This window comes from Podarcis raffonei, chromosome 11 (genome assembly GCF_027172205.1).
Source record: "Podarcis raffonei isolate rPodRaf1 chromosome 11, rPodRaf1.pri, whole genome shotgun sequence".
NCBI classification, from domain to species: Eukaryota; Metazoa; Chordata; class Lepidosauria; order Squamata; family Lacertidae; genus Podarcis; species Podarcis raffonei.
Genome location: NC_070612.1, coordinates 52396028 through 52423913, shown reverse-complemented (window position 1 = coordinate 52423913; position 27886 = coordinate 52396028). Strand labels below are relative to the sequence as shown.

At 40.7% G+C, this 27886-nt stretch overlaps 1 protein-coding gene and 1 long non-coding RNA gene across 4 annotated transcripts in view; both read right to left on the bottom strand.

Moving 5' to 3' along the window:
- The window catches only part of AUH (AU RNA binding methylglutaconyl-CoA hydratase), a 33824-nt gene extending 7128 nt beyond the window's left edge, over positions 1–26696 (bottom strand). Inside the window, exons 1-9 of one of the 3 annotated variants that reach the window (XR_008332650.1) lie at positions 26379–26696; positions 22180–22247; positions 22010–22097; positions 18767–18853; positions 12816–12908; positions 10166–10222; positions 3715–3902; positions 3164–3314; positions 172–222 (exon numbers count right to left, since the gene is read on the bottom strand). Coding sequence is in view for 2 of the 3 variants with exons in the window: in XM_053407700.1 (XP_053263675.1) it covers positions 172–222; positions 3715–3902; positions 10166–10222; positions 12816–12908; positions 18767–18853; positions 22010–22097; positions 22180–22247; positions 26379–26658 (912 nt within the window). In the remaining variant the exon portion in view is untranslated. The remainder of the gene's footprint in view (positions 1–171; positions 223–3163; positions 3315–3714; positions 3903–10165; positions 10223–12815; positions 12909–18766; positions 18854–22009; positions 22098–22179; positions 22248–26378) is intronic. The other 2 variants (XM_053407700.1, XM_053407701.1) reach the window with 2 other exon arrangements.
- LOC128423032 (uncharacterized) lies at positions 24443–24670 on the bottom strand. Its single transcript, XR_008332651.1, has 2 exons — positions 24553–24670; positions 24443–24474 (listed from the first exon to the last, which is right to left on the bottom strand). It is a non-coding gene; the product is annotated as an uncharacterized LOC128423032 (long non-coding RNA).
- Positions 26697–27886: the final 1190 nt, after the last annotated feature.

Below are 27886 nucleotides of genomic sequence, written 5' to 3'. Positions count from 1 at the left end.
TCCCTCCTTTCATTCAGTGTCATGTCTATATTGCAAGCATGAGATCAGAGATCATCTTGCTTTTTATTTATCTGGAAGCTGTTCTGGAAGCCTTTTTTTGCTGAAGAGCTGGGTAACATAAATGTTTTAAATAACTAAACTGAGATAGCAGGCACGAACATGTTCTCTTACCTCCATTCCTTGATTGATGGCCAGTTTTGCAACTCTCATTGCTACTGGTCCCTAAAATTAAAAATATATTCAATTTAAGTTTTCTACATACAAAGGAGGATTTGTAATAAAAGAAAAATAGCTTAATGGCTCACTTTACCATTCTCAGAATCTGATAGTAGTATTGATTACTGTGAGAAGAGCCAGATTTTCACTACTCTGCTAGACGTTTGGGGAAACACCACAGAACACAAGCACATTTTGGGGTAAGTGTTTGGGACCTCATAATTTTGGCATCCTGAGCTCAACAGTTCCGTACTGGTTGTGTCTGCCGTTCAATGAAGTGCTTTTTTATATCTCATGCTAGAGCACTGCATGAGGAAAATGAAACTAAATCCAAATATGATTTTCTGCCTGAAGGATAGTTTACACAAGCTCTTGAAAACATAAGAGCTGTAAGAACTGCTATCAAACATACCAATTTAACATTGCACAAACTCTTCCGTTAGTGTTTCCGCAACCATTATAATATATATAGCTTAACACTCCTTCAGTAGTATTTGAAAACTGCCCTATAGGTTGGCAATTGGATGGGACTGCACTCCCTTTGAAAAATCAAGTTCAGTGGTATTTGGTTCTCGAATTTAATCCATTCCGGGAGTCCATTCGACTCCCCAAACAGTTCGAAAACCAAGGCGTGGCTTCTGATTGGCTGCAGGAGCTTCCTGCACTCAATTGGAAGCTTCAGAAGCCGCATCGGATGTTCAGCTTCTGAAAAACGTTCGCAAACCAGAACACTCACTTCTGGATTTGTGGCGTTCAGGAGCCAATTTGTTCGGGAGCCAAGCCGTTCGACTACCAAGGTACCACTGTACTCAGCTTCAGAGTTCTTCTGGACTCAGCACCATTGGTGGATGCTGGTGACTGCATATGCCTTTTACTAGCTTGGGATATGACTCTAACTAGAAAAGGGGGAGGGCTTTGCCTCAAATACTCATGCCCAGCTTACCTCCAAACATGACCACTGTACTGTGCTTTATGTGGGGCTACCTTTAAATACACTTCCTTTGGTATAGAATGCAGCCAGCTGAAGGCTTTGCAAGGCAAAGTGTTTGGTTCATTGGTTACCTGTTCACTTTGGAGCCCAATTTCATGTAATGGCATTGTTGGTCAAATACCTGATTGGTACCTGATAACCTACCTGTCACCATTGCAAATTAGATCAGCTGGCACAAGAGACAGGACCTTTTGTATGGTGGCCCTGTATCTGTGGAATTCCTCCCAGAAGCTTTATGTTTGGCTCCTTCCCTGTTTAAATGGACTCCAAAGGCTTTTCAATTTTGACGTGTGTTTAGATAGGGCAGTAAAGTAAGTTGCTGCTGTTAAAGTGTTTAATTGGTTTAATCTGGATTGTTAAACTAGACTAGTCTGTATTTTATGCTGCTAAAGGTAAAGGTCAAGGTACCCCTGCCCGTACGGGCCAGTCTTGACAGACTCTGGGGTTGTGCGCCCATCTCACTCAAGAGGCCGGGGGCCAGCGCTGTCCGGAGACACTTCCGGGTCACGTGGCCAGCGTGACATCGCTGCTCTGGCGAGCCAGAGCCGCACACGGAAACGGCGTTTACCTTCCCGCTAGAAAGCGGTCCCTATTTATCTACTTGCACCCGGGGGTGCTTTCGAACTGCTAGGTTGGCAGGCGCTGGGACCGAGCAACGGGAGCGCACCCCGCCGCGGGGATTCGAACCGCCGACCTTTCGATTGGCAAGCCCTAGGCGCTGAGGCTTTTACCCACAGCGCCACCCGCGTCCCTTTATGCTGCTACTTAAGTTCAAAGACATACTGTTTTGTATTTGAATTACTTTTATCATACAGCTTGTGAGTTGTGAGACTATTTACTCTGAAAAGTGGCATAAATATCCTGAAATTAAAAAAAAGGAAGTGAAAGTTTATTTAGTTTTAAAACTAAACACTCTACCAGCTCATAAATTACAAGTGTATTAATCATTTCTATTATCTTGTAACTATCTTATTCTGGTTACATTTAGTGCATAACATTCTATGAATCTCAGACGTAATTCTCACATAATTTCCCCCAATGTGTTCTTTCCATACATGATCTGAGCTATTCTTTGCTCAAGTGGACATGTTCCATGCCGTAACCTCCTATTTTCAGTTACTTTCAGCATTCATAATACCTTAGCATGGTGCACTGCATGCCTTTTTAGATTGCACAAGTTTGCCGCGATAGCAAAGTTTCATTAAACACTATCAGACAGGAAGGAACATAAAAGCCAGCCACAGATTTGGAAATTACTTCCTGCAACTAGCATTTGCTGGACTCAAGTGTAACTGCTTGTCTCAGTGGGACAAAAGCTGTTAGATGTACTCATTACAGATCCAGGTTATTCTACAAATGCTTTTGAGTACACTGGTTGATTGATACAGTTGGACAAAAACAGCAAACAATGGCTTGGTTTGCACATCATGGTAAGCCAAACTATGGTCTATCGCAACACACAAACTTACAGGCTCCCAGGGAGAAGCTTGCAGCCACTTTGCTCGTCCAATTTTTACTTCCATGACATGCTGAGTGGTTTGGTTTAGCATGCTGTTTTTAACCTCGGCTTGTGGTTAAGCTCTCTCCTCGCTAACCACAAGCTATAGATCAAAACAGGTTACGACCGAATTGGACAAACAGAAGAAACTGGGAAATGTTGGTATACTATCAAATGAAGCCTTTACTTTGCTTTCAGCATTACTAAGGTGACGTAAAGAGCAACTACCATTATTTGAATTGTGAATGGGATGTATCTGGTGGAAAACAACTGGTAGATATAGCAAAATTGATAATCCAGAGGAATCTTTAAATGTGCTCTCTTGAGTCATGTGAATTATAGAAGAATTTTCAACCACAATGCCATTCTGTACAGCAAGACCAGAAAGTAACGAAATAGACAATTCATTATAAATATGTATAAAATACATTTTTTAAAGAATATGTAAAGCTACATACCTAAACACATTTACATGCATGCAAATCCCATCAGTTAATGGAATTTGCTTGTGTTTAGAATTTGAGCCTCCAATTACAAAGTGCCTGTTCAATACTTTTTGTTCATGCAGAGAATCTGTAGATTTTAGTTTGGAAAACTGAATAGGAAATTCTAGAGACAAAGAAATAACAAAAAATTGCCATAGTGAGAATTCTACTGACAGCCTCATAGAAACAAACACGGCTAGGCATGGATAGCATGCATGGAAGGTTTAAACATAACAGCAATCTTTAAAATTTAGCCTTAAACTTTGTAAAAGTTACAACAAACAAAAATACATATGGATTTAAAACACAGGTATAATAATGGCAGAAGGAGGAAATGCTTAAGAAAGTTCTCAAGTAGTACCATGAGGAACTGATAAATCTGGGCTTCTGTTTGTTTAATAATTATGGTATTTAATTATAGTTTGTAGCAATCACATTTTTAGCTTTCCCCCAGTTCTTTTCTCCACTCCACTTCAATGAAAAGTAATTGCTCATTTAAACAACTCTCTCAATTTGGATTGTACCTGAGGTAAAAATTCTTTTGCCAGAGCTAACGCCTTTCTATAAGCAGCATCTCCTGCATCATTCTGTTCCACGGCGTGACCAACCAATCCTATTGATTTTGCTTCTTCACCATCAACTACACGTGCAGAAAAGATAAGTTCTTTTGCCAAAGATACTCCAATTGTGCGTGGTAGCCTTTGTGTCCCTCCTGTGGTTTAGGAAAAACAAGAGAAGAAGTGCTAACGTTGATTCTGCAGTAATTTAGCTTAACCAAGTATTGCCACTAACAAACATTTATACCCCACATTGTCCACTATATAAGGGTTATCAGAATGGCGTACAATAATTAAAAGGAACCCAGCTACACATTACACTCAACTGGCCAAACGTCATCTGTCCACTTTCACCAGCCAACAGGTACCTGCTCTCAGATTTCCAAAAATACTTAAAATATACAAAAATCTGTGAAACAGGCGCAGCTTGCAGTCCAGACTATTGTTACCTATACAGGAACAAGAAGTTGAAAATCATGTTGTTCTGTCAAAATGGTAAATGAGCCTTTATATTACTGGAAACAAAATAAATTTGCAATGGAAGGAGGTTTCCCTAGAACGGTATGCATAATAATTCTTGAAATTTCCAAGGGGAGGAATTTTAAGTACAGAAATCATTGGTGATGTTGCAGGTCATTTGAACCTGGTTCAAAGCAAACTTCACAGGTTCAGAAGACCTGCCTCATGGCCTGAGTACACGCAGGATATGCTTGATCTCTTCAAGGATTCTGTCTATGCTCTCAGTCTGAACAAACGAAGAAGTATCCAACAAAATGGGCAAGATCCCCCTATGACACCAACCAGAAGCAAATCAGCATTCAAAGAGAAGCTCGAGCCAATGGAATCTTTAGCCACAATATCTCCTAGCCTCATTCTTGAATCTCCCTATATGTGTGGAATGGCAATGCCCAGCACTTCTATCAGGTCACAACTACCCAGCAACCAACATCCTAGCACAAATTTTTTTTAAAAAAAGCAAACAAAATACAAAGACACTGATGTGGTATCAGAATAAATCTCTATGGATTAATTCACCTATTCACTTTTAATACAATAAGCAGCTCTCTCATCAATAATTAAGAGAAACACTGAAGCTGGTATTGGCCCAACAGATACAGGTGCAAATTCTGGTTATTATTAAGCAACAGGCCAGTAAGCCTTCTAAAGAGTCATATCAGCTTCAATCAAGCACAATCTGATAGTGTATCTGCTGCATGATCTGTGATGATAATGTACAAAAAGTGTGTACTTCCTGCCAACCGCAATCAGAAAAAGGAAGTTACACCCAGTATATAAAATAACTACTTAGAATAGACAATCCATCAAGATATTGCAGATGAGTACTGTTAATTTTTTTATAGTGCGACATTATTGAATGGAATAGGAAGGCTATATTTCTTTAAAACAATGCTACTTTATTTTTAAACCTAAAAGTGCAAGTTTCCAATTGTGGCAAACATTTGTATTGCCTCAGCATGGCAATTAGGTTTCCACTAATTCTTAATCCACTAAATAGTCAATTAGGAGAAGTCAGTACGGAAATAAAAGAAGCAGTGGACATCCAAATTCTCTGCACCATTGCCATTTAGAGGTTGGGGGAATATTGCTGTTTAGTTCCATCTCAAGAAACAATGCAGGTGGAGAATAATCTTTTAACTGTAACTGACTCAGCAGTTAGTCAAATATTTACCCCAACATCCCTCAACATTCTCACCATTTTAAACTTCTTTCCTTCCTCTCAGAACAGCGCAGGTTGGGGAAACAGGACCAAAAAAACCCATAATATTCACTTGTGGCTTGGAAACTGGTACCAAGCACGCTGCAAACTCCTCTCTCCTTTACATTCCTTTTTTTCTACAGGGCAGAAAGCACTTTTGCAGACTAGGACAGTCCCACATTCTTCCAGTTCCTGTAGCACCTGCATGGCAGTTCTCAGGTGGAAGTTCTGATGGACAGACTCCCAGCCCAGATTGTGGCAAATCCTTTAGTAAGGTTTGCAATCTTGCAGTCACTGCAGAGTTCGTACTGACACTGGAAAGTCCTAGAGTATCAGTAATGAATGTTGGAAATGTAAAGAAAAAGAGGGAACATTTTATCACATGTGGTGGGAATGTAAAAAGGTGAAATGCTTCTGGGAGATGATATATAATGAGATGAAAAAAATGTTGAAATATACATTCATAAAGAAACCAGAAGCATTTTTACTGGGCATTGTGGGGAGTGATATAAATAGAAAGGAATGCAAGCTCTTTTTATATGCAATTACAGCAGCAAGAATATTACTGGCCCAAAAATGGAAGCAAGAAGAATTACCGATGATTGAAGAATGGAGGATGAAGTTAATGGACTATGCAGAATTAGATAAACTAACAGGAAGGATTCGAAACCGGTGGGACCAGAAATTCACGGAAGACTGGAGTAAATTTACGGACTATTTGAAAAGTATTTGTGAAGATCAGACGACGTTTGTAGGTTTGCAAGAAGTTTTGTAAGGTGTATTATTGGAAGTATTGCAAAAATGGATAAGGGGAAGGATGATTTGTTAAGAGATGTAAAGGCAAATAAAGTTAAGAAATGTATAAGAAGTGGTTAAAACGGTGGATTGTCAGAGGTGCTGATGGAAGTCTAAGAAGATTGTATAAGTGATAAGTTTTGTGGTACATTTTATAATTTATATGTTAAAATCAATAAAAAAATTTTTTAAAAGTCCTAGAATAGGCAGATTACAGATTTCTAGGACAGGGTGGCTAACCTGTTTCCCTCCAGCTGTTGCTGAACCACAATCCTATCACTCCTGAGTATTGGCCATGCTGGCTGGGGCGACAAGTGTTGTAATTCAGCAACAAATGGAAAGCCACTGGTTAACCACTCCCCAGCCATTCTGGTCTAAGGGAAGCCTTACGCTTTTATGTATGTAGGAAGATACAGGCATCTGGGCACTCAGTCTTTCACAAGTCTGGGCTCCACCATGCTAATTTTCACCAAATACATATATGAACAGTTTTTAAGCACCTCAAATTATTCTCCATGAAAGTAAACCTAAATCTAATCCTGACCAGACGTTAAGGCACATTAAGGAGAAAAGCACAGTAGGGCATAAAACTAAAGACAGCTATTCAAAAATAAATCAAAAGTTAAAGCAGTACAAGTTATAATTCAAGTAAAGAGTACAACTAAGAAATTCGTAGCTATGGAATAAACAACATATTGTATTTCTTCTACTCATAGTACCACTATGTCATAGTTGCGATCCACCTCTGAAATGTACCATACTAATTAATACAATGAGTGGTGAGGAACTCAAGGCAATTCCACAAAGTAGGTTATATTTTGTTCAATACAGTATTGTGTAATTTATGGCTTTCCAACCACTCTTAATACTGCATCTATACGTTTAAAAAAGCATCAAGAACACTTTCCCAAGATAAATATAGTGAGAGGATACATATTATGCATCACTAACAATAATTTTGCTCTAATCAAGCAGCTAGCTGCTTTTTATAAGCTGCCATAAGAATGATTCTTTCATAAGACTCAAATACCCTATGTAGAGTATACAAGGATGGAATATAATCAGCTAACAAGATGACTATTTCCAGAGACGTAGCAATGATGGACTGCAATTAGTAACAGGCCAATGGTTAAATTATTTCTAGGGCACTTGGTGTTATGTTCATGAAATAAGAAGTGGCCTTGCTGCCAGTGCATCATTATTTCTATGACTGTGTGTTTTGACCACCAAATAAATCTCATAGCTTGGACCAGCGCCCCAAACCAGTAACCTACTTTCAATGGGGTGGGAAAAGAACGGAAAATCGTCCTATGAGAGGAGATTAGCTGAAAGTCTTCATGTAGCAGAATACTAGCATCCTGTAAGCAGCAGTTGAACCACACACACACAAAAAAGCTTTCTATTCTAATTGATCACTTAGAAAAAGCTACTTTATACTATTTTCACATTCCAATACACAGCCTCAAAAATCAATGATTCAAATTTTTGCTTTTAGGGACAATAACTTCTTTAAAATATTTTTCTATAATCCAATTTTGGAGTCAAACTAAACCCATTTTTTTTTAAAAAAAAGCACAAAAATTGCTTTATTAAACTGAGAAAAAGTTTTAGAAAAAAATAACTAAGTCCACTGTTCTCAAGACATCTGTGGGAGTAGCATAGTGAATAATATGAACACAGGCATCTGTCCATAATGACAGATCTGCGAACATTAAGGAATAACATATCATTTAAGAGATGCTGCTGATATAATTCAACCAGAAACAAGTCCTACTAGATGGTCTTACTTTACTCAAGAAGTTGACATTTACTAGTATACAGATAAGCACCCCTGCCATCATCTGCCATGTACATAGGCTTGGGGGTGGAGTTGGGGCTTGCTTTCATTTGGGAGGTAGAAAAGACTATAAATAGGAACAAATCATTATGTTTTTACTCCCCACCCCCCAAATCTCAGCAAATGCACATTAAGAGCCTGCCTTTCTCCCAAATCCTCCAGCATGCACAGAGGCTAAATTCTTTCACATTTGGTTTTAGGGTAGTACATGAAGACTTCTGCTGTATCTTACCTACTCTAACCACAGTGCAAGCAAGAGTTTGGAAAAGGAAATATATACTGCCAGATGTCCTTCTTGCCAGAAGGCCAGGGGCATTTGCAGATTAACAGTCTCTCACTTACAAAGTACAACTCGTATATAACATCTTTTCTAGATAATGTATTTAAAATATTTCTATACCACTTTTCTATAAATATATATATATACAAAGTGGTTTACAACTTCAGCATATATTGACCCTAGTTCACACATACCAAGTGACAGATCAAAATACTATGCATTAGATTAGGCTAATAACCAGGATATTGTTCTCCAATATTCATATTGTGTCTCTGATGCATCAGCTCTAGAAATATTTATCAAGTGAATTACAAAGATATTCCTTTGAATTAAGTCTTATTTTAACTACTTCTTTAAAAAAAGGATGTACAAACCACAGTTCTCTGTAATTTACAGAAGCAGAACTAATCCACCTGTTTCTATTAACAATGTGCATACTTAGTTTAATTACTTGGAAACCAGGGTGGCTGTTCAAACATCTGCTTTCTACACTATTAACAATTTCCCTGGAGGCTATTTATTTAAAAAGAAACATAAAATAATTATTACCTAATATTTTAAATTCAAACAAAACCAAATATTCAGCAGACTGGCAAAGCTGAGAAACAACGTTTTATTGCAAAAATAAGCCCTTATATAAATCTCAGATTCTGATGCCAGAATCTACAGTTAGTTGGATCTTGCATAGAAATATGCAAACTTCAATTTGATAATACAGATTTTTGTTATAATCTGAAAATGAAAAATTAAGATCTCAAACTCTTCATTGGTCAGGTTGATAAATGTAAAAATGCCACACATTTCAGTTGTAGTAGGGAGAAGAGAAATGTTTCCAAATTTTTCTACATACTCGTGTGTGTGTGTGTGTGTGTGTGTGTGTGTACACACACACACACACACACACAACAGAAGTGCACGAGCACATTCTCTCTCTCTCTCTTACATTTAGCCAATAAAACTAAACAGGATTATAACTGACTTAATGCTTCTTCAAACTATAGCAAGATGACAATAGTCCGTGATTCTATAAAGCAGCTGGCACCACACCTTTAATATTGACAACTATTAGCCACCAGTAATGGACATCAATGCAGCCAAAGGGAATAATAATCAGAAAAGCACAGAACCCTGATAAGTGCTTACATGCCCAGGATTCCACTGATCATCTCTCTCTAGTGAATTTCCATTCTTAACTTCAAAAACTAGTTTCCCTTCCCCCTAAAACTGATTTCAATATAAAGAATTTTCATCTACAACATCTTATGGGAGCAGGTGGCACTGTGATCTAAACCACTGAGCCTCTGGGGCTTGCCAATCAGAAGGTTGGTGGTTCGAATCCAAGCAACGGGGATGTTAAAAAAATGTGTGATAAAAACTTAACTTATCCTGGGGCCGAACAGCACTTCCTAAGCATCACTCTCTGGAAATGACCATCTAAGTAGGATCTGGACCACCACAAAGCTGTGCCACCCAGCCCTAACTCAGCCAACTGCTCCAGAAAGATACCCTGGTTGTATCAAAAGCTGCTGAGAGGCAGAGGAAAATTAACAGGGACACATATTCCCTGTCTTTCTCCCAACATAGGTCATCCTACTAGGCGACCAGTTTCCGTGTAAAATGTAAGCTGATTTCTAAAACCTTGCTTAAACACCCCAGAGATAGTTTTGATGTGTTTCAAAGGATATTAAAAGAAATACATTTTAATTTTTAAAAGGTTTAATTTACCAACAAAACCAAAGACACATGTAACAACCGAAGCTTATTATATTACTATGAGAAGATTTCATACCTGCACCAGGAATGATAGCTAACTTCGTTTCAACGAGACCCATTTTTGCAGAAGTAGCTTAAAACAAACAAACAAATAAACAGACCAATGTTAGTTCTTATAAAATTTGCATGGGGCTTTAGAAATGGGACGTGGGCAAAACCTCAGAGTCTAGGACTTGCCGATCGCATGGTCGGCGGTTCGAATCCCCGCGGCGGGGTGAGCTCCCGTCATTCGGTCCCAGCTCCTGCCCACCTAGCAGTTCGAAAGCACCCTTAAGTGCAAGTAGATAAATAGGTACCGCTTTATAGCGGGAAGGTAAACGGCATTTCCGTGTGCTGCTCTGGTGCCGGTTCGCTGGAGCAGCTTTGTCACGCTGGCCACGTGACCCGGAAGTGTCTGCGGACAGCGCTGGCTCCTGGCCTCTAGAGTGAGATGAGCACACAACCCTAGAGTCTGTCAAGACTGGCCCGTACGGGCAGGGGTACCTTTACGTTTAGAAAAAAGAAGCCTATATGAAATAAGCTGTTGATGCACTGAATCTGCTTTTTTTAAAAAAAGTATTTAAAGAGGCATTTATATATTTTTATGTATAAAAAATAACAGCGAAGGCACCTGCCTGATATCAATAGGCAGGAACTTCCTAATATGCATACATTACACCACGCTGAATAAATATGCTTGTAAGTTGGAACCGTCATGTGAAATACACCTTTTCTTTTCTTTTTAAACATCAGTGATGTTTCTGTGTGAAAGATGGAGGGCTGCAGAACCAACAGACAGGATGTATTTTGTTCATTAGTCCAGGCTTCTTCAATACAATAACACAGAAAGATTGCAATCCCATATATACGTACAACAAGGATCGTTTGGACTAGATGACAATATGTATAGCAAGCTAGAAGGCAGATCTGCTTGACAAGTGAACCACATATGACATGGGCAGGATGCAGAGGACTAGCTAACAGGACAGTAATAATCTCCATCATAAGAGAGAAGCATGGTTATGTATTTTGTATCCTATTCAGGATCTGTTAAGAGAAGAGTGTTTGCCATAATCTTTTGGCAGCCAGTGTGACATGTTAAAAGTAGGCTAACTTTAAATCCTCACCCAGCTGTAATGATGACTAGGTAGCCTTGAGCAACACATTGCTTCTCAACCTAATCAACTTTCACATTATAGTTGTGAGAAGCGGAGGGGAAGAAATCTCTTTAATAAATAAAAGTGTGTGTGAATAAAATGGGACAATCCCACTTATTCTGTGCTCCTTGAGAGGAAGAGTGAGATCCAGATGTGATTCTGGTAATTCTATTATTCTTGAATAGTATAAAGGGACAGGATCAGTGATTATATTTTTAAAAGTCAAGGGATACGCCTTAATGATTATATTTGTAGTCTTCCCTAATCTGCAAGTTTAGAGCAGTTTATAGAACTGTCTAAGAACCAAGTATCTCTAATTGTTATTAAAGGACTTACAATCAGCTAATTATAAAAGGAAACAAAAGAAGGCAAACCAATGAAAGGAGTACAGGTAACTCACAACTTACACTTATTTAACATGTGCACTTGCAGTTTTATGTGCGTTGCCAAAAAAGTATATATATTTTAATGATGAAAAAATGGTATGCCAGGGGGATGAAGAAAGGGACCATTTTTAGCTGGTGAAGCAGGAACAGCTGGCAATGTTGGTGCTGTTTTCAGTGTTCCTTCTCCTCTCAAGAATTACAGGGAAACACTAAGAGCACTTTCAGCTTAATCTTGTGCATGCCTACTCAGAAACAAGCCCCAAGTAGTTGAATGGAACTTATTCCATGTATACAGGACTGCAGTCTCATTGGGTTTCCCCCCACAACTAAGTAATATGTGGCAATTCAGGTAGACAACTGCCTGGGAAAGGCTTTCCAGCCAGCATCTTATGCTGAAATGCTATAACCGATTATATGGGAATTAAAAGGTAAAGGTAAAGGTACCCCTGCCCGTACGGGCCAGTCTTGACAGACTCTGGGGTTGTGCGCCCATCTCACTTAAGAGGCCAGGGGCCAGCGCTGTCCGGAGACACTTCCGGGTCACGTGGCCAGTGTGACAAAGCTGCATCTGGCGAGCCAGCGCAGCACACAGAAACGCCGTTTACCTTCCCGCCAGTAAGCGGTCCCTATTTATCTACTTGCACCCGGGGGTGCTTTCGAACTGCTAGGTTGGCAGGCGCTGGGACCGAGCAGCGGGAGCGCACCCCGCCGCGGGGATTCGAACCGCCGACCTTTCGATCGGCAAGCCCTAGGCGCTGAGGCTTTTACCCACAGCGCCACCCGCGTCCCTATATGGGAATTAGTCCAATTGAATTCAGTGGGACTTATTCCCATATAGACATATACAGGATTGCATCATTAAGCCTGTCCCCTTATCCTCTAACTAGCTTGTTACCTACAGTGCCAAAGTTACCAACCACAGTGAGTTTATCTACTCCAGATGCTCTCCAAAGAGTAAGAACCTAATCAAAGTGCAACCTTTACCAAAGCGAGAGAAAAACGCTAAGCTTAAGAACTGTGTCATCTTAATGTTCAAAATTACATAAAATCAGTTCAGTATTGAAAAAACAAGCTCTCCTTGGTAACAATTAAACAAACCTCCTACAATATTGAGTGTTAACTGTAAAAAAAGAGAAAGCCTTACCTGCCACTCTTATGTCACAGGCTAAAGCTAATTCTAGGCCGCCTCCTAATGCAATGCCATCTATTGCAGCAATAGTTGGTACTGGAAGGTTAGCTGAAAGGTAAAACAACAATTAACAAAACAAAAATATGGAATTATTTGCATAATGCACTTCATTCATCCCCCAAGGCAATTTGTTCGTAACACAGAGTTGATTCAGTGAAAAAATGTTTCTGTAGGCAAATTAGGCAGCCTGTTTTTTCTATACAGTATCTCAATTGTAATCTAAACTCTGACCACAAAGACATTCAGAATGCTAACAGCAACGCAACACTGAATGGTAGGATGATTTCAAACTTCAAGGTAAGTGAACGTGCAGTATTCAGTTGACTCTGCTTTTCACCATAATAAGCAACAGCTGCAACTACAGAAGGATGATCAGTTTGTTTCCAGTCAGTGTCAGTTTCGCACATGTTCATTCATAAGTTCATCGCATCCCATTTCAGCATCAAACTGCCTTTGTTTAAAAACTGCACAAAATTTGCATTATTTCATGATACACATCTTGATACTTTTCAAAGAAAAGAACTGTATCATAAAGTTCGGAGATATGTAAAAACCAAAGGAAAAAAATGTTCCAATCTGCCATATATCCAGGAAGAGTAAATCATGTCAGCTCACTTCAAAATCCAGAACAAACAAAATCCTTGAGCATTCCTATGAAACAGTTGCTGGATCTGTTAATACACTGGTGAGGATGTAACTGAGAAGTTGCCTACTTGTAACATAGGAGAGGCTACATAGCCAAATCCCAAGGTTTGCAAAAATAGTTTGTTAATAATGGTCTCTTAAAAATCGAAGTTGGTGAAGCCAGCTACTATTGATTTTATATTGTTACTGGAAAAACCATGACTTTGAGCTGAAAAGAATAACTTCCTTTGCGATTTAATTTCACAAAAACTTGGGTTTGCTCCTTTAGGTGGGGAAGAGGACAAAACTTAGCTTGTTCAGTAAATTCACAATACATAATCATTTATTTAAAAAAGATAAATGGATTATATTTTAATTTAGAAGCAGCAGTAAATCAAAGTCATGTCTGGAAAACAGTCCAATGTTCCGTGACAGATTTCAATCTGTTAAGTATTTTACAGTGTTAATCCTCATTGATAGAAATATTTCACAAAAGGGAGTATATTCACAATCCAGTACTACTCACCTTATTTTTTAAGTTAGATACACACACACACACACACACACACACACACACACACACACACACCACGAGAGAGAGAGAGAGAGAGAGAGAGAGAGACTATTAACAAAGGAATGTTTCTACAGTCACAGCTAGCTGCCTTTACACCTTCAACCACATCCTGTGCATCAGCAGGAGAGGTTAAAACTGATCCAAATAATCAGGAAATTGAAATCTCAAACTGACACTACGTATAGCAAATTTTGCCCTCTGGTTGGGCACAATCATTTAAAGCAGTGGTGGCCAAACTTGGCCCTCCAGCTGTTTTGGGACTGCAACTCCCATCATCCCTAGCTTACAGGACCAGTGGTCAGGGATGATGGGTATTGTAGTCCCAAAACAGCTGGTGGGCCAAATTTGGCCATCACTGATTTAGAGTACAGTGGTACCTCGGGTTACAGACGCTTCAGGTTACAGACTCCACTAACCCAGAAATAGTACCTCGGGTTACGAACTTTACTTCAGGATGAGAACAGAAATCACACGGTGGTGGCATGGCGGCAGTGGGAGGCCCCATTAGCTAAAGTGGTACTTCAGGTTAAGAACAGTTTCAGGTTAAGAACGGACCTCCAGAATGTATTAAGTTCTTAACCCCAGGTACCACTGTATATAGAAATGTTAGCCAGTCTGTGTGAGGGTAGTTGAAGTCACCCATTACTACAATGTTTCGTTTTGGGGATGCTTCCTTGAATTCATTCTTCATCTCAAGATCTCCCTGAGCATTTTGATCAGAGGCACAGCAATAGCACATTCCCAGTACTAAATTACTCTTGGGGCTAGGTATGATTTTGCGGCGAGTCTGACCCTTTTGGCTTTTCTAGCTTCTTGGACTCAATGCTCTCTCTGACACACAAAGCTACATACCGTATATACTAAGTATAAGCCAACTTTTTCAGCACATCTTTTATGCTGAAAAAGCCCCCGTCGGCTTATACTCGAGTGAGATGGGTGGCGGAGGAGGAGGGATGAGCGGCCCAAAAGGAGCCCTTTCTCGCCCCTAGTCCTGCCGCTGCCGCCTGCCTCTCACAAGGGCAGGCACAGGAGCCGCAGTTGGGAGAGGTGATGCGCTCTTGCGAGCGGCAGAGGGACCAGCGGCCCAAAAGGAGCCCTTTTGGGCTGCTCCTTCCTTCTCCTCTGCCTTTGCTGCTGTCAGCGGAACGAGCAGCCCTTTTGGGCTGCTTGTTCTTCCTCCACTGCTGCTGCCAACAACCACCACCAGGTTTGTGGTGTGGTGAACTGGCTTATACTCGAGTCAATAAGTTTTCCCAGTTTTTTGTGCTAAAATTAGGTGCCTCGGCTTATATTTGGGTCAGCTTATACTCGTGTATATACGGTAATCTCCAGTATGTCCTTCTCTGTCCTTCCTATAGAGTTTATATCAAGAGATAACTGTGTCCCACAGGTTTTCTCAATTTCACCAGTTTTCCATTAAACCCACTACATTAATGCCATTCTCTAAGACCAAGCACTTGCCTTGGTGGCTTCTAGCATTTTGATCTGTGCTGCTTTGGTCTGCCTGAATTGCTGTCCTGTGTCCCAGCACTTACAATGCCTAGTTCTCCTCCATCCCCGTTTATTTTTCATCATTTTTAACATCCCTAATATTTTAAGGTGTCAATAATTTTCCTTTAAAACCCACATCAAAGTTGATCATGGCTGCTGTTTTGACTTATTTATACTAACTGCAGGACTGATCTGAAGAATTATTTCTCCAGAGGTTCAAATAAGCAATGTTTCTTCACTGGATATTGTAAACAGAATGATCTATTAATGTTCTGTTTTACCAAGTACTTTTAACATTAAGTGCAGACCTGCATCAGTAATGGAAATCTCAATGCAGAAAATGAAAGTGGACAATTAGTCTTGGTGTTCCTGTGCGGCAAAGAGCGCATCTCTAATTTTAGAGTAAAAAGCAATACCAAAAATAGCAGGCTTTGATGTTTTCCCCCCGTCTCAGTGTCCAGGATCTATAGTTTCCAGCTCCGTACAAAATGCTTATTTTTATATCAAAGTGATGTTTAGCAAAACACCAGTACTTTAACAAGAAATAAAATCAAGTAGCAATGCAGGGAAAACACAAAACAGCAAACAATTGTAAGATATTGATTGCTGGAAAATGCTTGGATCTTAAGTATTCAAAGGCTGCATTCTGACAATCATATATTGACTTAACAAGCCTAGGTATGAATTAGCCTTCTTGCTATACACACAGCCCATTCTCCTTTCACACAAGTGAGTAGAACAAGCCAAGATGTTTTCTGGAGTTTTCCATTTTGTCTGAATTAGAAAACAATGTTAACAGCTTCAGATCAAGAATAGTAAATGATAGTTTGAAGTTGGCTTAATATTCTGGTTTGTTCCAAAACAGGAAACTATAGTTTATTGCTTGCTTGCTCCTCTATCAAGAAAGGAGTTTACAGCCAAAAGCCTCGCTCCTATCTCCAGTTATTAAGCAGACACAGTCATCCAAACTCACTCAGTAATTTCCATCATTTATGAACAGTAGAATAGTGGATGCAGACTCAATTTTTTTTAAAAGACATATGAAATCTAACAGCTTACTTTTAATAGCAATTAAACAACAAATACACAATCTAGAGAAGTGATGCATGGACAAGAACCAACTCTGTTGACGTAGAAAGTCAACATCTTACTGCAACATTTGAAATATTTTTCCAACTGGAGTGCTATAATTTAGAGTACTAGTGACTAACAATCCTTCATAAAAACCCAAGCTATTTGGTATACTTTTTAGTACAGTTTAAGGCATAAAGTATTATTGTTATTATTATTATTATTATTATTATTATTATTATTATTATTAAAATTTATATACCACCCTATAGCTGCAGTTCTCAGGGATGTTCACAAGATAAAATTACAATATAAAAAGACAAAATACATAATCAAAAATAAACAGAAACTGCCAAAGAACCCCCCCCAAAAAATACATAAAAACTATTTTTAAAAAAATAATAATTAAAAAACACAATTAAAAAGCAGTTTAAAAGAATGTATACTGTTACCAAGGTTTGCTGTCATTTTAAATACACTCCTTAACACCTCATCTTTTAAGCCTTGCTTTGTAAGCAACTGCAAAGCAAGTACTTATCCAGCAGAACAGAGGAAGTGAACAGTGAACTAGCTATCAAACAGGAGGTGAATTTACCTTTGTTCCCTATGGGGTTGTAAGAACTCCAGAAATATGCAAATGTATCTACACACAGTCAGCATAAGTATATGCTTTTGTATGGTCACAGAATAGTCCTGGTGAGAATACTGACAAGAAAGTATTGTCTCTTCAAGTAAGATAATCGCCAGTCAGTAGAATTAGTAAAGCTTTGTGACTACATCCAGAGTTTGCACACGAAACCCTGAAAGAAAGCCTAGGATGCTGTCCCAGGATCTCTCTTCAATTTTAAAAATGGAACCTGCCTATACTTTTCTACTATGACCTAATTATCTTTTGGTGGGAAACTCAGAGTATCACAGATTATATTCTATTCCTTTGTCTCAGTCAGCCTTCCTTTTCTACCTACTCTATTTCATTCCCTTGTTTGTCCTCCGTATCTGTTATTTTCTCTGGTTTAGTTAGAAACCTAAAGGCAAGACATGGCCTTGTGTTTCCCTTTCAAGCCACATCTCCTTTTCAGCATTTAGAAATTAAACTGTAGTTTTGCAGGACACAACTTGCCTGTATAGCTCTCATCTGAATGTCTACTGACTTTGCATATGTGCCTCCTAATTCTCAATTGCTGTTACTTCAGGTGAAGTACCAAATTACATTATAAACTGGATCCTTTGTTTATTCTCTTAACCTTCTGTCCTACACCTCCCTGTGGCCCAAACCCAGAATCATTTACATTTCGAATTTGCCCCTTAGCATCTAGATCTCCCTCATCTCCTGCCAGATTCTTAGCACTTTCCTTTCTCCTTATATGACAACAGTAGTTTTTTCTCTGTGTTTATATGCCTTCTTTCTTTTCTGCCTAACTAATCTTATAAGCTGTTCTTTCAGGCACCATCTTGTGTGTGGCTCTCGTCTGTATTTGTACTCACTTTGAATGTACTCACTGCTACATGCATATAGAGGAACCTCCCTATTACACACTGTAACTCTGGGTGCAAGATCTGAGGAAAAACACTTCTAGAGGTGACATATGCATACGTACATGCAAGTGTGTGCGTGTGATTGGGCACATGTTAACAACACAACCTGTGAATGTGGGCATTCTATTTAGCATCTTACCCCAAAGAGCTAGAAGTCTTATTTCAGAAAAATACCTTATTACAGAAGTGCAAGAGATTCTGGAGCAATGGTTTCCCCAGTACTGGACAATATTAGAACTTATCCAGATAGTGATGCATTCTCAATTGCTATTATTTCAAGAAGGTGAAATATTGAATTAGTTTTATACATGTCTTAATGTTTTAGAACTGTACACTCATAAAATAGGATTTAAAAGGAAAAAACCTAGCATTTAATAATACATTAGTGGTGGTTTTATTAAGGTATACATTTTGAAGGAGTTTTGGGAGTCTGGGTTATTCCTAAAAGGAAAGACATCAAAGCTTTATGCATAAACCATTAACTCTCATATTATGATTTCATAATATCTGGACAGAGCATTTCATATAGCATAAAACCTTCAAACCCTGAGACTCGAAACAAACTATTAATAATATACTGTTGTCTATGATCAATGAGGTTTTCACTTACCCATTTCATTAATAGTTGCCCTTGCTTTTGAGACAAAGGAGCTTACTTCACTAGAGTGCATTTTGGCTCTTTCTTTAAGGTCAGCACCTGCAAAGGACATTGTCTGGTTACAGGCATATTCAGGTTTTATAGCAGCTCAAAGAAACCATAAATGGCATCATTTATACTTTCAGGAAAAGCAACTTGAGCATTTGCCGGAAAACCTACGTGTATGATTAGCTCCTGACAAGATCAGGGGCTCCTGACTCACCTCTCTTTATCAAACAGTGCATATTATGCATGAAAATATTTATATAAATAATTTACTGAGAACTTAACATACTTTAGGCACAGAGAGATAAAAGAAAGGAACTGATCTGACACGCAAAGGCCTGGTACAGGCATAATAACCCCAATCCCCAAAACATGGCTAGGATATTGAAAACACCTTGAGGTCTCCTTCTGCCAATCACACAACTCTCACAAGTCAAGTCACTCCTTCCTACGCTTTTGGGAGGTGATCATAATGCAGTGTTGCACCTGAACTAACACTAACCCTGATTAGCATCAAACCAATGAAGTTTGCAACCAAGGAGATCGGGAAAGCTGTCAATGCTGGATCAAGAAAAAGAGATGCACTCTTGATCATCTAGAGAAGGCCTAAACAAAACTATCTAAATGTAACACAATGACAAGGGATGTAAAACAATACCACACTGGCACTCAGCAAGTACAACAATTAGAAGGTAATGCCATACACCCCTTATTGCAATTGCCATAACTCTTTTGTGAAGGCAGTTGTCAGGAGGAAGTATGGTGAGCTAAAACAGAGTGGGGTAATCTTGGCCCTGCTGTGGCTATCAAACTCCCAACTCTCTACAGCCAAAATGTTAAATCTCAGGATGGCCGGAGTCATAGTCTAACATCAGGAAAACCATAAAATCTCAACCCTGGACTAAAAGATTCCTTTTAGTTTCTAGAAGGGTGAGTCATGGGCTGCCGCAGGGTGTCATGGAGAGAAGAATGAGTCACCAAAAAATAAACCAAGATTAGTACCAGGTGGATGAAACTCTTCATGTAGATACCAAATAACCCTGAAAAACAACCTCTGACCACAGGGTTCCAAGCATTATGATATTGAGAGGGGTACATTTGTGGGCAACATATTTTTTAAATCTAAAATATAAATGGTAAAGAATAAGGCCATCCTAAAGTATAAATGAGATATGTGTCAAAGTTACAGAATTTATCCAAGCAACAAAACAGACTTTGTTTCAAATTTCATTTTTAAAAGTTTTCCCTCAGGAAGAGCACTCCCTAACAGCTGTTACAAGCTTCTGTACTTACAATTAGAAAAGGCTTACTGAAATGAACACCAGCTACTGAAGTATTTTTACCTAGTCTAAAAACAAACCACTTGTCCGCATAATGGGAAAAAACATTATGCTTTGTAGACCAAATGCACGTGTACGCATAATTAAGTGTGACTCAAATGTTTCATATAATCATCCCACTCACAGTACTGAAATAGCTAATACATATATTAAAAACCAAAGATGGCAAAAAATCTAATGATGCTTTTCTTCTGCCAAGAGAACATAAAAAGCATGTTTAACAAGTGAAAAATAAAAATAAAATGAAAGGCGTGTGTCAGAACTTGAAGAAAAAGTGGCTTTTATCATTTTTCAATAATACATCATATCTACATTAGGAACTTGCAGCAGGCAACATTTTTAAAAACAAATTTTAAAATTAAAATAAGCTTGCTATTTGTACCGTAGCAAACCCGCTCCATATGCCCCTTTCACCAAAGCAACAAAACTCAATCCATTTCTTATCTTACCAATCATCATTACTTCAGTGCTGGCTAATTAGCCTTCAACTAATTAGCTCAAATTAGCCCCCCTCCTATGACCTAAAACTGAGTATACAATGTAATGAAAGGATTTTAATCAGATGAAAATGAAATTAAATAGAGTCTTAATACCTGATATTCACTTATCTCCTCCCCCACCTCAGTGCTACATGATTTTGTCCAATAGCCCTACAGCTATTAAATGATCTGGTGAGGTGTTGACTTTCTGTCCATTTTCAAACTTATTCAGCAACACCGCAGCAAACAGATGCCCTTCACCTCCAGTAGATAACAAATGTCCCCAGATGAGCACCTGCACAAACTGCACCCGTCTGACACAAAATGCACTCTGCAAAATGAACCAACAACACAGCCACCATAGCACTGCCATTTATCAACGACCCATTTGGACACATGGCTTTATCCAAGCCTTCCAGCTTCAAAGAGCTACTAGTATACAATGTCATAGCATCAACACAGAACACATATCTGAACACAGACTCTCAGCACACTTTCATAATGGCACAATGAACATGGTATTTATAAAGTAATAAAAGTATGCAATCATGTGTTCAGTTCACAATACTTTTCATATGAAAAGTGCAACAGATTTATCAGTATAAACTATGAAAATTCTCTCCTATAACTGGCTAAACTGAAAATAGCACGAGATAGTGTTCAAGAGCATGCATGCATTCTGGTTTTGAATGCTTGATGTCAGGTACTGTGATGAATTTTCTGTATTTATCAATGCTATTGATCTTTAATAACTGTAAATTTTGACCATAAGTAATTCTCAATGGGAGCAAAGTTGAAAATGTAGTTTATTTAGTATTAATCAATAGAGAAACTGATTACCGTATTTTTTGCTCTATAAAACTCACTTTTTCCGTCCTAAAAAGTAAGGGGAAATGTGTGTGCGTCTTATACAGCGAATGCAAGCTGCGCAGCTATCCCAGAAGCCAGAACAGCAAGAGGGGTTGCTGCTTTCACTGTGCAGCGATCCCTCTTGCTGTTCTGGCTTCTGAGATTCAGAATATTTTTTTTCTTGTTTTCCTCATCCAAAAACTAGGTGCGTCTTGTGGTCTGGTGCGTCTTATAGAGCAAAAAATACGGTAACTTAGCTTAGAATCATTGCAGACCAAATAATATGTGCTCTCAACACACTGCCAAACATACTCGACTATACAACAAACATATAGAAACATCCCCATCAAAAAAAATTCTAAGACCTTCTGTGTCACTGTAAATTATAGCACTTTATTTCTCTAAGGAGTAAAGCAGATGTTGTATAATTAAATAAAAATCCAAAAAGGCTGAATTTGCTAAAATAAATTTTGGAGTCTCAGTCATTTCTACTGATTTTGATTATGTATTTCCAAATGGATAATAAAATTAAATTTGCATACCAGCACAAAACACCCCAGGAACTTCACTTCGGAATATAACCGTCCGTACTTTTTTGTCACTTTTCAAAGCTTCCATAACTTTTGACATCTATAGAGAAAAGGTGTGCAAATTATCAACACTTATTTTCAACACTTCATGTTCATAGAAGACTAAATATTCATCCACTTACCATTTTTACAAGGTTTTTATTAAGTGCATTTTTTGCATGTGCTCTGTTTAGTCCAAGTACTACAATTCCTATATACAGGAAGAAAAAAATAACTGAAATCAGTAGTGTGCATAAGGTTTATCCCACATTTTAAAAAATGTACCTATGTTATCTACTGACAAAAAGCCAGCCTACTTAGTGTGAATAACTGTTATTTAGCATGAAACATGATTATCTCTCTAGTTGATCTATATTACTAATTCCTTGAATTAAATCAGATCCACTAAAACCCATTGATTTTATAGAGTCTACTATGAGTATGATTTTGGAAATTAGTGCACTAAAATATTTGAAAACACTCTTTTTAAGCACCAACAACAGTTTATGTTTGGAAAATTAGTTAACTACTAATTCTTTATCACTACAACAAAGCTACTGTGTACACTAAAACAGAGTTGATAATGTTAAGTCAACAGAAAGCAACAGGCACTGACCATATGCAATACATTTGTCCATGTTATTTTTAAATGCAGAAACATTTCAAATAACCTGCCTAACCAAAAAGAATTACTGTTTTTAAGACACAGTAACATCCGGCAAATTTAAGGGGCAGCTTAAGGAGAGATTATAAATTTGGGCAGTAACAGAAAGAGCTCCTGGGTAGGAGTGGTTGGGTGATTACAGTGAGACTGCAAGCTGAAGTACGCTTACTAGAGAGTAAGTCTCATTGAACTCAGTGAACTTCTAATTAAACAAGTTTAGGATCACACTGTTAATAGATAAGATTCAAGAGTTTTCCTTTTCCTCCCCTCCTTTCATGCATTTCTTTGGGCTTTCTAGGTAAAAAAACTATGGTTATATTAAACACATATTAGCCAAGCTACTGGGCTATGAATCTAAAAATGCATAAAAAACTATTCATCCATATAAAATTTCAGTATGTGAAGTTTTAGTTACAGAAGAATGTAATAAGCACTATTTCACTAACCCTAGGGGTTTTCCTAGGGACAAAGTCTACAAACTCCATCACTGCATTTTATGTGGTGGGTTTGATGGGGTCACATAGATTTACTCCTATATATGCATTGTGTACTTGAGTCCTTTTATTCCATATGAATACAGAAGAACACTGTCCCAAACAACAGAATCAAAACTCCCCCACATTTCTGAATCAAACAACTATTCAACCAATACTGTGCCTACAATGTATGTTTTCCTCTCAGTAGCTAATACCGCTGGACACAACTTGCATTCGAATTTAAACTTTCTTCTACATTATGTACTTTGGTTCCAATCCTCCCACCTACTTTTAGCAGAAGAAAAATGCATCAGGAATGGTCAAGCCTCTAAGAAAGTCAAAAGGTATAGGAATGTTTAATCATGCCTTGAGTTCAGAATCCTCAACTGCCTCAGTAACTGCAGTAATAAAAGTACTGAAGTGGCAGAAGACAGTACAATCAGGCTGTGGCATGTTCAAAGAACATCATTAGGAAATTGTGATTCTCACTAACTTTAATTTCCTTCCAGTCGTCCAAGGTGCTCAAGCCAGCACACATAATTGTGCATCCTCTTGGCAACCCTGCGAGGTAGATTAGGCTGGGAGATACTGATTGGCTCAAAGCCACCCAGTGAACTTCAAGTGCAGTTAGGCAGGGAGCTGACTCCAATCTTCCAAATCCTCATTCAACAATCCATCCCACATTAGCTTGGAGAAGTGATGGCAGTTCCTCACCCTTTATTACGAGTTGTCCCACAAGTGGCCAGATTACGCTTTCAGATTTTAATACAGTATTGAATTGAAAATTTGAATCACAAGCCTACTGATATTTACTCAGAATTAAATCCTATTGAGTTCAAGCTGCTTACTCCCAAGGTGTGCGCCATATTACAGCTTTCATGTGCAAAATACAGAACTACTGTATTCTATAGGTAAAGGTACCCCTGCCTGTACGGGCCAGTCGTGTCCGACTCTAGGGTTGTGCGCCCATCTCACTTAAGAGGCCGGGGGCCAGCGCTGTCCAGAGACACTTCCGGGTCACGTGGCCAGCGTGACGAAGCTGCTCTGGCGAGCCAGCACCAGCGCAGCACACGGAAACGCCGTTTACCTTCCAGCCATAAAGCGGTAAAGTGGTGCCCTGCAAGACGAAAAACCCGCTAGACGAAAGGGTTTTCCGTTTTTCGATGCGCTTCGCAAGACGATTTTCCCTATGGACTTGCTTCGCAAGACAGAAACGTCTTGCGAGTCTTGCGATTTTTTTCGCTTTCCCCCCCTTTTTCTAAGCCGCTAAGCCGCTAATAGCCTTTTAGCCGCTAAGCCTTTAATAGCCGCTAAGCCGCTAATAGACTTTTAGCCGCTAAGCCACTAAGCCTTTAATAGCCGCTAAGCTGCTAAACCGCTAAATGCGCTAATCCGCTAATAGGGTTGCTTCGCAAGACGAAAAAACCGCTAGACGAAGAGACTCGCGGAACGGATTATTTTCGTCTTGCGAGGCACCACTGTACCTATTTATACAGTGAGACGCGGGTGGCACTGGATGGTTTAGTCCAGTCAAAGGCAACTATGGGGTTGCGGCACTCATCTCGCTTTCAGGCCGAGGGAACTGACGTTTGTCCACAGCTTTCCGGGCAATGTGGCCAGCATGACAAAACTATTTAGGGGTGCTTTCGAACTGCTAGGTGGGCAGGAGCTGGGACCGAAAGACGGGAGCTCACCCCGCCGCGGGGATTCGAACCGCCGACCATGCGATGGGCAAGTCCTAGGCACTGTGGTTTTACCCACAGTGCCACCCGCGTCTCACTGTATTCTATAGAATTAGGTAAAAGGTAAAGGTAAAGGACCCCTGGATGGTTTAGTCCAGTCAAAGGCAACTATGGGGTTGCGGCACTCATCTCGCTTTCAGGCCGAGGGAACTGACGTTTGTCCACAGCTTTCCGGGCAATGTGGCCAGCATGACAAAACTTCTTCTGGCGCAATGGGACACCGTGATGCAAACCCGAGCGCACGGAAACGCCATTTACCTTCCCACTGCAGTAGTACCTATTAATCTACTTGCACTCATGTGCTTTCGAACTGCTAGGTTGACAGGACTGCCTAAAACAGTGTTTCCCAAACCTGGGTCTCCAGCTGTTTTTTTTGGACTACAATTCCCATCATCCCTGATCCTGATAATTAGGGATAGTTATATTCCAAAACAGCTGGAGACCCAGGTTTGGGAAACAGTGGTCTAGATCAGGCTTCCTCAACCTCGGCCCTCCAGATGTTTTTAGCCTACAATTCCCATGATCCCTAGCTAGCAGGACCAGTGGTGAGGGATGATGGGAGCTGTAGTCTCAAAACATCTGGAGGGCTGAGGTTGAGGAAGCCTGGTCTAGATCTAGCAGCAGTGCAAATGAGAATCTAATGCTATCGCTGTGAGTTAAACCACAGAGCCTAGGACTTGCCGATCACAAGGTTGGCGGTTCGAATCCCCACGACAGGGTGAGCTCCCGTTGCTCAGTCCCTGCTCCTGCCAACCTAGCAGTTTGAAAGCAAGTCTAAGTGCAAGTAGATAAATAGGTACCGCTGTGGCGGGAAGGTAAACGGTGTTTCCGCGCGCTGCTCTGGTTTGCCAGAAGCGGCTTAGTCATGCTGGCCACATGACCCAGAAGCTGTACACCGGCTCCCTCGGCCAATAAAGCGAGATGAGCGCCACAACCCCAGAGTCGTCCACGACTGGACCTAAGTCAGGGGTCCCTTCACCTTTACCTAATAGTGACTCCAAATAAGGTGCAATTAGCATCCTGAACTTCTATCCTGCCCTGGGCTCGTGTCTATGTATGCGTGGGAACTAGATAACCAAGAAGTGAAAATAAAATGAAATGAAAGAAGCCCCTTCGAACACAACGACAGAACTCAGCATCCACTGGAACTCATTTGGGGGAATTGAGCTGCGCATGAGCAGTGGAGATGAACCAGCACGCACGTCGCTGCCCCCGTCCTCCACCCCCCCCCCCATTTAAAGGGCCAGCCGCCCCACGTCATCATCTCTAATTTGACAAACCGGTTGGCGCGTCAGGAGGAATTTCCGCAGCGGGCGAACGGGCAGAGCTCAACGGAGCCCGAGGGGAAGAGAAGCGCCTCTCCGTTACACGCTTCCTTCCTTCCCGGAGCGTCAGGATTCCTTGACACGTGCCGACGAGGATCCAGCCCCTCACCCACACCCCACCCCCGGTATAGTCACCTTTGTGCTCGTCGTCCAAGTAGCGCACCCGCAGCTCCTCCTCGCCGCCCGCTTTCGCCTCAGAACTGTAGCCTCTCGCGGCCGAGGGCGGCAAGGCCGCGAAACCCCTCAGAGGCCGCGAGGGAGAGCAAGAAGAAGACGACGAGGAGGAGGAGGAGGAAGCGGACGGCGAGGAGGAGAAGGAAGACGAAGCGGCGGTCGCCACCGCGGCCAGACCCGCTCGGCGACGCTGCAGGAGGCTGAGCGTCGTCGCCGCCGCCGCCGCCACAGTCGCCGCCATGTTGCCTTGTTTACAAGCGCGCGCCGGGCGGCGGCGGCGGCGGCGGCCTCTCCGGCCTTCCCATTGGTAGCGCGCTCGCCACGTGGGCGCCTCGCGGCGGCACGTGGTTCCTCCCCCCCCCCACCCGAGCGCGCGAAGTCGGAACGTTCCGTCGTCGGTGCTCCGTTAACCGTCGTCTCCTCAGTGCTTCCCGCCAAGAAACGGCGAACCTTAAGTTAGCCAGGGCTTAGGGGGCCTTCCTCAGGTAGCTTAATCGGTCGCGGGGTTGTTTGTTCGTTTTTATCCAACTCAGCCGACGCGGTGCGGTTTTGGTAGGACTCGCCTAAACTCTCCTTTTCCAAAAAATAAATAAATGGTCAGTTCCATGGTCAGTTAAAGAGGGGAAGGGCGGGAATGGGGCCGCGGAAGGTGAGCCTCTGGTCCTGTCAGGATTTTGTTGTTGTTGTTTAGTCGTTTAGTCGTGTGCGACTCTTCGTGACCCCAAGGACCAGAGCACGCCAGGCACTCCTGTCTTCCACTGCCTCCCGCAGTTTGGTCAAACTCATGCTGGGAGCTTCAAGAATACTGTCCAACCATCTCACCCTCCGTCGTCCCCTTCTCCTTGTGCCCTCCATCTTTCCCAACATCAGGGTCTTTTCCAGGGAGTCTTCTCTTCTCATGAGGTGGCCAAAGTCTTGGAGCCTCAGCTTCACGATCTGTCCTTCCAGTGAGCACTCAGGGCTGATTTCCTTAAGAATGGATAGGTTTGATCTTCTTGCAGTCCATGGGACTCTCAAGAGTCTCCTCCAGCACCATAATTCAAAAGCATCAATTCTTTGGCGATCAGCCTTCTTTAAGGTCCAGCTCTCACTTCCATACATCACTGCTGGGAAAACCATGGCTTTAACTATACGGACCTTTGTTGGCAAGGTGACGTCTCTACTTCTAAAGATGCTGTCTAGGCCTGTCATTGCCTTTCTCCCAAGAAGCAGGCGTCTTCTAATTTCGTGGCTGCTGTCACCATCTGCAGTGATCATGGAGCCCAAGAAAGTAAAATCTCTCACTGCCTCCATGTCTTCCCCTTCTATTTGCCAGGAGGTGATGGGACCAGTGGCCATGATCTTCGTTTTTTTGATGTTGAGCTTCAGACCATATTTTGTGCTCTCCTCTTTCACCCTCATTAAAAGGTTCTTTAATTCCTCCTCATTTTCTGCCATCAAGGTTGTGTCATCTGCGTATCTGAGGTCAG